The 11,122-nt window shown below is 36.8% G+C and overlaps 2 protein-coding genes across 2 annotated transcripts in view; one reads left to right on the top strand and one right to left on the bottom strand.

The window, feature by feature from the left end:
• Nucleotides 3,388-4,977, bottom strand: LOC109232745. Its single transcript, XM_019398485.1, has 2 exons — nucleotides 4,640-4,977; nucleotides 3,388-3,846 (listed from the first exon to the last, which is right to left on the bottom strand). Exons 1-2 carry the CDS (start codon nucleotides 4,849-4,851, stop codon nucleotides 3,642-3,644), a joined length of 417 nt encoding a protein of 138 aa, XP_019254030.1. The 5' UTR covers nucleotides 4,852-4,977; the 3' UTR covers nucleotides 3,388-3,641.
• Nucleotides 6,131-11,122, top strand: part of LOC109232087 — a 13,084-nt gene continuing 8,092 nt past the window's right edge. The window contains exons 1-2 of the mRNA XM_019397748.1: nucleotides 6,131-6,308; nucleotides 9,814-10,053. Coding sequence (XP_019253293.1) covers nucleotides 6,291-6,308; nucleotides 9,814-10,053 — 258 coding nt within the window. The 5' untranslated portion in view covers nucleotides 6,131-6,290. The remainder of the gene's footprint in view (nucleotides 6,309-9,813; nucleotides 10,054-11,122) is intronic.

The following is an 11,122-nucleotide window of genomic DNA, read 5'->3' as shown; positions in this document are numbered from 1 at the left end:
GACTGGAGTGGAGAAGAAGAAGAAAATGATTCTGAGAAGGAACATGATAAGCTTGCCATGTTTGGCAAAAGAAAGATTTTAAAGGGTAGACTACTGAAAGACCTGGTGGAACCAGGAATGATGAGATTGGTGGATGCTTTAGCTGCTCAGGGATGGAAGGACATGGTCCTTCAGATGGATGGTAGGCTAGCCAGAAATGAGCTAATTGAATTTATGGCAAATGCTGCGGTTCAGGAAGGCATTGTTAGTAGCCTGGTGAAAGGAGTCCAAGTGCAGTTTGATGCAAAAAAACTAGGAGAAATCCTGGACATACCCTCTGAAGGGTTTGATGATTATACAAGGCAAAGGTGGCCCTTCCTGGACTCCCTCCCTACTGCTCTTGCAATCACCAGGACATTCTGTGATTCAGAAGATGTGAATGAAGCCAGGCTGTGCAGAAAAGTGAAATGAGGCCTGAGCACAAGGTCTTGTTTGAATTTGTCAACAACTGTCTATTGCCCAGACAGGAGAGAAGGCACATCGCTAATTACATGGATCTAGTTCTTATGGAGTGCCTGGAGAGAGGAAAGCAAATCAACTGGCCTGCCTTCATTATCAAGCTGCTAGACAGGGTCATAAATGGCTCCAAGGCTCATGCTACTCCATATGGCTTTATTCTAACCACAGTTCTGGACAGGCTAAATGTGCCTCTGAAGAAATGGGAAATGGCCTCGAGCAAGGAACACTTTGGCATCAATACTCTTCTTGCTTGTGATTATCCAGTCAATGCCATCCCAAATGAACCTGGTTCATCCCAGAAGACACCCATCAATAGCAAAGTTAGGGCTCTGGTTCAGGAATGTGCAGCCAAGGATGCTGAAATAGCTAGGATCAAGGCTCGTGTGATTGAAGTGGAATCTGAGAGGGATGGTCTCAGAACTGAGCTTGCCAAAGAAAAGGAGAAGGATGATGGAATTCTTCAGAACATGCTGAATCTTCTCCAAACTCAAACCCAACCCTCTAGTTCCTCCAAGCCTTAGGACTCCTAGCTTTTGTCTCCTGAACTTGTTTAGTACCTCAGTGACCCAGATTAGGGATTTTTCTATCTTTTGTTTTTGCTCATGGTTTGGATGTTTTTCTTTCTTTTTGTGGATTGTTGGTGGCAACATATCTCTGTCAATGATAACTACTGTCTTGCTCTTGTTCAATGATTAATATGTCCTTGATAGTTTAAAAATGTTTGCTTGATTACTGATGATTGCACTTGCAGTTGCCCCAGTGGCCATGAGTATTTATTAAAATCTAGGAATCACACTTTGTATGCAACTTTTCGATGATGCCAAAAGGGGGAAGAGACATTGTGCTTTACACATTCTGAAATAAGTGATATTTATAACCTAATTAACCTGGTCCTTGATGATAAGTGAATTTTCTAAGTTTAGTATTGATGGTTAAGCTGAGTTCTTACAGGGTTTGTCATCATCAAAAAGGGGGAATTTGTTGGCCCAAGAATAGGTGAAGTTTTGAAGAATGACAGAAGAACTCAGTCATGGACCATGTCCATCTTGTGAAGCACAGTCATGATCAATCCATGCATGTGAGATGCACGTAAAGGAGATAAGTCCTACTGAACAAGCAGCAATATCTCCTGATCTGATCGAAAAGGTTGCATATTAGATAAGGGGAGAAAGTCTCCTTATATGAAGAGAACACAATCTAGGATGAAGATAGTGTTAGAGTTTGAGATCATCATGAACTCTTCCACGATAGAAGAGCAGCAATTGAGTCCCAATCAACTCTGATTACTAACCTATTAAATGTTAGTGTTGTTCTCTTTTACAAGCAATGCACATACGCAGAAGTTAAACTAAATTGAGAGCAAAAGAGCAAGACGATTTTGCAAGCAATTTATGTATGATTTGAGTGTGCACTCCTGAAGCTACTTGAACGAGATAGAAGAACCAGTTACATTGTGTCTATCTTTTATTCTAGTTCAATTGTAGTAGGTAGTTTAAAATTGTACCTTTCAGCTTTCATAGAAGCAATTGTATTAGGTACCTAGAGTGTTCAAGTTATAGCTAACTTGAAGTTGTCGCAACAGTTGAGGCTGTGTACCACAACGAGATTAGAGTTAATCCTTAGGATTACAAAGAGTTTTGTAAATGCTGTTTTGGCTCAGTGATTTTAGTGGAAGTTTGGGAAAATCCTACTGAGTAGTAGGTCGTTGTTTTTTCACCTTTTGTGCCAAGTGTTTTCCACGTAAAAATCTTCGTGTCCTTTATTTTCTGTATTTATTATTCCGCAAACAGTAGTAGTTGGAACACATAGAAGAACCAGGTCCTTCTATAAAAAACTTAAGCAAAAATTTGGTACCACACAAATCACCCCTCCCCCTCCTGTGTGGTATTGACGCTTAAAACATCAGTTGCCCCGTTTGGCCAAGCTGCAAAAATCAGCTTATTTTGAGAAGTGCATTATTCAAAAGTGCTTTTCTCAAAAGTACTTTTGGTGAGAAGCAGTTTGTGTTTGGCAAATGGATTTCAAAAGTACTTCTGAGCAGCAATTAGTGTTTGGCCAAGCTTTAAAAAACTGCTTTTAAGTGTATTTTTCTCAAAAGTGCTTTTCAAAAAAGTCTGCTTTGGAAAAAGCTACTTTTTTCTGCTTCTCCTCAGAAGCACTTTTTTTTCCTTTCAAAAGCTTGGCCAAACACCTTAATTTTAGAAAAAAAGCACTTTTGACCAAAAAAAGTGCTTCTGCCTCAAAAGAAGTTTGGCCAAACAGGCTATAATATTCTCTAAATTAGATAAGATCTCCTTAATACTATAGCAGCTTTTAAGTACTGTCTTACAATAGCTGATTTATAGCCTGTTTGGCCAAGCTTTTTTTTGGGTCAAAAGTGCTTTTTTGGCCAAAAGGTGCTTTTGGCCAAAATTTGAGGTGTACCTTTTGGCCAAAATTTGAGGTGTTTGGCCAAGCTTTTGGAAGGAAAAAAGTGCTTTTGAGGAGAAGCAGAAGCAATTTGGAGAAGCAGAAAAAAGTAGCTTCTCTCCAAAAGCACTTTCTGAGAAGCACTTTTGAGAAAATTACACTTAAAAGTAGTTTTCAAAAGTTTGGCCAAACACTAATTACTGCTCAAAAGTGTTTTTCTAATTAATTAGCCAAACACAAACTACTTCTTACCAAAAGCACTTTTTTAAAAGTATTTTTGAGAAAAGCACTTCTCAAAACCGAAATTCTTTTATGATGATACTTCCCGCGTTAGCTTATGCTCACTCGACTATTCCACCAAATAGTTTGATACAACTTACACAGTATAGGTTCTAGGTAATTACTTTGGTACACATCCAAACTCGAGGCATATGCATGTATCACCAAGTTATGAACCCGAAAATTTAGAATCGGGTCCAGGATTTAAAGTTTATGAATTCTTACCGCAACGTCAAATTAATATACATCTAAAATCTCCACAATGTTACTATTATACCCCAAGTCCCCAACCATGCAACAATTCCCTTGGGATATATATATATAACAACAATTAAGCTAAAAGATATCAAGGTTAGCTAACTAAAAAAGAGTACACTACAAGAGGGATACAATAGCTATCATTCATAGGCTCAAGAGGACTGATTTTCTTTTCCTGTTTTAGGAGTAGAGATTTCTCAGAGCTCGTCACGATCATGTCCAGAAGACGCACTTCCTCTCACTTTCTCAACTGTTTTATGCACTGTCTGTTCCACCACCTTAGCGGCCGATTTGGCGGTTTCCTCAACAGTTTCTTTGCTCTTCCCAAAGCTTTTCTGGGCAGCCTCTTTCACCCTCTCCGTGGCACCACCATCAGCATAAGCAACCTCTTTGCTCCTGAAACTGACCATTTTATTTAGTTAGCCCCCAAACTCACTTTATTACAAATGAGAAAAAATATATTGTGTTCTAATGCAAGGTTGTTACAGATAAAGTAAGTAATTATTAAATAAATAAAATTATCATCGTATTAAACCGTAAAATTAGTTTTTATGATATGTTCCAGTACAAAATTGAACATGATAATGGAGAAATAACAGTATAACTACCAAATACAACAATCTCTATATTATCATTCTCAAGAAGAACAAAATCTTACAAAGACAAACACATCTTCGCCAGTTCGCCACACTAAATGTTTACATCAAATCAACAAAGATCTATTACATATTTATCATATAAACTTCTATCATCTTACCATGGTTGATCAAGATACATTCTCGATGTATTTAATCACATAACCTTGTAATAATTAAGTTAATATATTTTGGTCGAAACAACTTGTAGAGCAAGGGCTCGTTTGTTACGAGGGATAAGGAACAATTAATCTCGGGAATAAATTTAAAATGAGTTACTTATCCCACGTTTGGTTGAGATAAAATTGCGGTATCACTAATGCTAGGATTAGTTATCCCGATATTATAGTGTTATTTTTATCCCTATGAGAGGGTGCGATAATAATTCCGGAATAATTAATCCTGAAATAACTTGTTTCCAACCAAACGACCCCTAAGCATTTTCCGATATCCTGAAACGGTGGAACACATAGAATACCAAATTCAAGAATGTAACAACAGAGAAATGAAAAAGGAAAAAAGAGAGTTCGGGGGGGGGGGGGGGGGGATAGAGAGCTTACTCTAAATCAGGAGGAAAAAACTTAAGTTGGAGTTGATTGATATACGACTTGACATTATCCCAATAACGCAACGACGATGTTACAAGAGTAGAATAGGTTTCTTGTTGCTGGACGTTCTTTTGTGTAGCATCCCCATATGTGTGAATAGTTGCAAAGGAAAATGTGACAAACCAAAAGATAAGAAGTATACTTACTTTTCTAAATCTTTCCATGCTATTTGATGTTGAAAGCGAAAATAGTTTTGTTTATGAGGATATTTTTGAGGAGAAAATTACATCAACTGAATTCTGCTTTTGCTATTCTTTCTACTAGGAATAGCCAACTATTTGACAAATGTTCAAAAGTGGATATTCTTCCCATGCATGAACCCCACGTTTCCCTTTGTTGTAGAATCTCCATCCATTACTTCCAAACAATATGTATTGAATTTAAGTACACCTTTTTTCCTTCTTCCTTTCCTTTTATATCTATTTAATTTAATTAAAATTGAGACTTTTATATGCATATTCTATTCTTTGCTTAATGATGATTTAAGTCACCAAAGTCATCATGCCCCTTATGTGTTTGGGCGACACACGTTATGCATTGATCGAAACAAAGGATCGCGATCCCGGATAAACTAACCCAAAAACCCATACTCCTCAATATGAATTTCAGGATGCAACTCGTCTGCATAAAGTCAAAATTCTTGATAATTACCAATCAAATTGAATAAAAATAATTACTATAGTAACTTTTTATGATAGGAAATATTATAGGTAAATCGGTATATATAAAATTTAAATTTTAATATTTCTATCAAAATTTACGATAATTTAACCTGATAATATAAATAAACTTTTACACCAACTAGCGTTAACGCATACTCCCCACAATTTAAACACAAAAAGAAAACGTGTCAAAGACTCAGACAGCTAACGTTGAGCTTTGCATAGTTCGAGCCAGTGCAGCATGAAAAAGTAAAGGGGACGAAAAGGCCAAAGTGCAATTCGTAAAGACCTTTTGTTTTCGAATTTAAAATCCAATAGCAATTTAGTATTTAGACGTAACCAAAGGCCCTACTTGTTCTCTTTCATTTCTTTTAATAAAAATAATACTCCCTCCGTTTCATATTAAATGAGGTACTTTCCTTTTTAGTCTGTTCCAAAATAAATGACACATTTCTAACTTTGGAAATAATTCAACTTTAAATTCCTCATTTTACCTATTTTACCCCTAATGAGAAGCTTTTATAATCACACAAAAGTCATGGTCCCACAAATTTTTACCCCTTAAGCTTTTAATACCACAAATTTCAAAAGTCTTTCTTTTTTTCCTTAAACTCCGTGCCGAGTCAAACTACCTCATTTAATTTGAAACGGAAGGAGTAATAATATAAAAAATTACAGTGTATAACCATTCTTGATATATATATATATATATATACACTTCTTTTTCTACTGAATATAAATAATTTTTGGCGGGGTTAAAACCCATATTATATATGCGATCTTTCTTCTTGATAACGAGCTATCCAATGTACAACACATCAATCAGGAAAGTCCCTTCCCCTGTTTCTGTCAACTTCCCTACACCACACCAATTACTGCTTTACTTCTTTCCCTTTTCATATTAGTAACTTCAGATTACTTAATCCAAACTCTGGTTTGCAATGGAAGATAGCAAAGAGGTAACAAAGAAATCTATCTTCATATATGCTTTTGCTTATTTTCTTGCTATTTTATTTTATTTTTAAATTTGGTGGGAATTTATATTTAGAACTGTCTCTTGTGTTTTGCTGAAGTACCTTTCTTTGATGTTTCTGTACGTGTATGTTCTGCTTGTATCTATACATTCAACTTGAACAACAATATCCCATACAAATTTATAGATATTTTTGTTTAGAGGCTGAGCTATGATTTCAATTTTACGGGTTTCTGAATTTTCGAACAATGATTTCAAGTTTTGATAATTAGGTTTTAAATTTAATATTTGTATAAGTTTAATGAATTTCTTAAGACAAATATACGGTTTGAGCAAAAGCTACTGGGTTGGGCAGCTCGGGTTGGGCAGCTCGTAACTTCCTCGCCCTTGCTTTTGTTCTGCTAATCATTAGGTCTCTTTCGAGAAATCTGCGAGGTTAGTGACTTATGGTTCGAAATTCAGTGAATAATTGGGCGTCTCTTTACTCTTCATCACTTAAATATTAAACTTTTATCTGTGACAGAATTCAATTTAACTCTGACTTTTACCACTAGACCAAAGTTCCCGGGCTATTTACTTGTAGTAATTATGTCTCATCTGCATGTGTTACTGTGCAAAAGCAGTTGTTTTTTGTTTGATTATCCCTCATGTTCTATCTTGGAAAACAGCCGAATCGAGGGTTTGAATCCTTTTACTCCTGATTATGAACATTCGATCGGATCTGTCAAGAACGAGCTGTCGACTGCAGTTCAACTTTACCAAGTTTATTCAAGAATTTCATCAATATGGTCAACTTTAATCATCTAGTATTATTGTGTGAAGAAGTTGTGGTTGATAATTGATAGGTGTAATTAGTCAAAGTTCTCTTTTCACTCCTGAGGAGTTATGGGCGCGTCATGACTAGAATTTTCTAATTTCTTTTCTTCCATTTAAATCTAGATTTTTGTATTTTTGAATTTTTTTTGTGTGGTAGAATGTTGACTCATATTTAGTCAAATTTAGACTTTGAATTGTAAGCTAATCACACAAAATGTTTGAAAGTGGAAAAGGTAGCAAAGAAAAATATGGTAGTAGTACTTAGCAGTTGTTGCCTTCCAGCTGGACTATATATGTATATATATATATATATATATATATATATATATATATATATATATATATGTATTGTATGTTGAAGAAACTGAATATAGAAGTATCTACTTGTGACGACCCAAAGGGTCATCACCTGTTTTCTCTTTCATTCCGCGCTTCCAAGGCCTCGAAAACCTCATTTTTTTTACTTGCCTCGATTTTCGTGCGCAGTCCGGGCGTGTAGCCGGAAAGATTATATGTTAAATTCTGTGAAAATTTTAAAATTTGGCTTTAAAATGATTAAAGTTGACTTTGGTCAACATTTTTGGTAAACGGACCCGGACCCGTGATTTGACGGTCCCGGAGGGTCTGTAGAAAAATATGGGACTCGGGCATATGCCTGGAGTCTAATTCCGAGGTCTAGAGCCCGAGAAAAGAATTTTTCCCTAAAAATTATTTTTCTGAAATTATTAAGGAAAATGGAAATGAAAATTGATTAAAAGGCTGTGGTATCGGGCTCGTATTTTGGTTGCGACGCCCGATACAAGTCTTATATATGGTTTAAGCGCTTCCTGTGAAATTTGGTCGAAATCGGACGTCATTTGACGTGTTTCGGACCTAAATGTCTAAAATTTGAAGTTTATGAAGTTAGAATGAAAAATGATGATTTTGAGGGTTGATTCATTGATTTTGATGTTGTTTTGGCGATTTGATCGCTCGATTAAGTTCGTATGAGGTTGTTGAGTTAGTGTGTGTGTTTGGTTAGGAGCCTCGAGGGCTCGGGAGTGATTCGGAGGTGGTTCGGGATGTTTTTGGCCTTAGAGAAAGTTGCAGAAAATCTGCAATATTGGCACAGTTGTTCCCTCCTTCGCGATCGCAACCTTCAGCCCGCGTTCGCGTTCCTTTGGCTTTTTCCTCTTCCGCGTTCGCGTACTCGGTCACGTGATCGCATAGTTTCAGCATTTCCTTCAATGCGTTTGCTCCAGTAGACTCGCGTTCGCATAGACCAAACTTTTGGACCCCCAGTATTTCTTCTACGCGTTCGCGTTACCATCCACGCGATCGCGATGACCAGTCAGTGGGACCTTTCGCGATCGCATCCCTGTTTCCGCGATCGCGTAGGGCAAATTCGCCCAGTTATTTATAAAGCCTAAGAACAGACCAGTAACGGGATTTTTCACCCAAAACACACGAGTTCATCTTCTCTACAGCACATAGGCGATTTTTAGAGCTATCCTTCACCAAAACTTCTTGGGTAAGTATTATCTAACTCGTTTTCTTCATTTTCTATCATTATTTACCAAATTCCTAGACCTAAATCATGTAGTTCATGGTAAGAATTGGGGAAAAGGGTAGAATTAGGGCTTTTTAATTTTCTTGGATTTAGACCTCGTTTTGGGGTCGAATTTGAAAACAAATTGTATATCCGGGCTCGTGGGGAAATGGGTAACATGGAATTGGTTCGAACCTCGTGTTTTGACCAAGCGGGCCCGGGGTCGATTTTTGGAACTTTGGGATGAAAGCTTAGAATTCATATTTAAGCATTGGGTTTACTTTGTTAGCTATTATTAATATTTTTAAGTCATTATTTCATAGATTTGACTGAGTTGGAGCCGATTTCGAGGGGTAAAGCTATACTAGAGGCTTGAGTTGAGTTTGGAGCATTCGAGGTAAGTGTTTGATCTAACTTTGGCTTGAGGGAATAGGATTAGAGTATTATTTGCTAATTGCTAAATGTTGAGTACGGTGTATAGGCATGGTGACNATATATATATATATATATATATATATATATATTAGTTAATATTTCATTAATAAATTTATGATTGTTAATACACGAGTCTACTTTTATATTCCTAAAAGAAAAAAAATTTGGGTAATGAAATCAGTGACTTGATTAGCTCTGTATATTTAGTGTGATGAATTTGAATACTAAACTGGACTTGGACCTTCTAAAGAATATGAAATAACTTGCTTTTAGGTAAGAATAGTATATAGGAGTATCTGAATAAATACTGCACACTGAATTTAAGTGTCAGAAAGGGAGCTTTGGAGCAACATTAAAGTTGTCTCCGTGTAATCTATAGGTCATGAGTTCAAGTCGTGGAATCAGCCACTGTGCTTGCATCATGCTAGGCTGTCTACATGACATCTCCTTGGGGTGCGGCCCTTCCCCGGACCTTGCGTAAATACGGAATGATTCGTGCACTGAGTTACCCTACCCTATGTTTAAGTGCCAAACTCATAATTTAGACATTGTGGGTTCTGAGTTAAGAGATTGGATTTTTTAAATGCATATTTAACTCAATCTATACTTATTTTTTGCACGTGTATATAAGCACCGGGTTCTGCAAAACCCGCGAACCCATGGTTGGATCCGCCACTGCGACTCATTTACGTAAATCTTGTTTATTTTACAGAAGACTGCACCATGGTTATCTGTACCACAGTTTGGTGACTGGGATCAAAAAGGTGCATTGCCAGACTACTCACTGGATTTCTCAAAAATAAGAGAGAATAGGAAACAGAATAAAAGGGATTTGTCAAGAGTTAGTCTTGGAAATGAGGAAGAGCTCGTTTCGTCAACTACAAGTAATGCAAATACAGGCAGCTCAGCCCCCAGCAATGATCAAAATTACAATCAAAATCACTCTCCAACTGTAAGATTTTGTGACATTAATTCATTAATCTTGTTTTTGCTAAGACTTTTTGGCCCCATTTTTTCTTTAAAATGCTGATATAGTTATTAATAGTGGTTTGTAGTTAGCTTAGCAGGATTAATTATGGCATTAAATACATAGATGAAACAAGTAGTTGGCGATTATTTATGAAGAGTGCCACAAAGTATTTAGAGGGATACATATGGTAGGGCCGGGTGACTGGTTTGAGTTGCGTACAATTGACCCTTGTGGTCCGGCCCTTCTCCGTACCCCGTGCATAGCAGTAGCTTAGTGTGCTGGGCTGCTCTTTTTTACATATGGCATGGCTAGTGGCGAAGCCGTGTGTTACGAAGAGGATTCAATTCGTCCTGAAATTATAGTGTGCAAACAGAGTAATAAATTTCCGTACAAATATATATATTTTTAAAGTCACTTGACATAAGAAAACCTTTTAGTGTAACGACAAAGGTGATTCAAAAACTGCTTTAGATGGCACGTTTCAGGTTTAAGTTGTTGTCAGGACAACCTTTAATAGCTTATAGATAGTTGGTATTAAATCATATTTGTGTTGTTGTGCATTATTGGAAATTACTTGAAATTTTTAGCCATATACAATTGGGAAAGAAGCATAGTTTTAGCAAAGCAGATGCAATTGCTGTGATATTTCAGGTGAAACTGTGGCTGTCTGTATGCACAATCTTGCACTTGTGTCAATGACATAACATTTATCTGAAAGAACATATCTCTTCTTGATTTGGATTTCTACCTAACACTAAGGGTGTGTTTGGTATGAAGGAAAACATTTTTCGGAAAATATTTTCCAATTTTCTCATATTTGGTTGGCTTAAATGTTTTGGAAAACATTTTCCTCATCAACTCATTTTCCTCCAATTGGAGGAAAATATTTTCCCTATCAAGAGAATGGAAAAATATTTTTCTAAACTCCTTCTCAAGCTTACCCACCCTATTCTTTACCCTCAGCAACCCACCCACACCCACCTACCTAACCCCACCCCATGCCCTCTCTTCAAAAAAGTTTTTTTTTTCGTCACCACCCCACCACCCACCC

This window comes from Nicotiana attenuata, chromosome 9 (genome assembly GCF_001879085.1).
Source record: "Nicotiana attenuata strain UT chromosome 9, NIATTr2, whole genome shotgun sequence".
NCBI lineage: Eukaryota > Viridiplantae > Streptophyta > Magnoliopsida > Solanales > Solanaceae > Nicotiana > Nicotiana attenuata.
The sequence above is the reverse complement of the archived record's forward strand: the minus strand, read 5'-3'. Positions and strand labels throughout refer to the sequence as shown.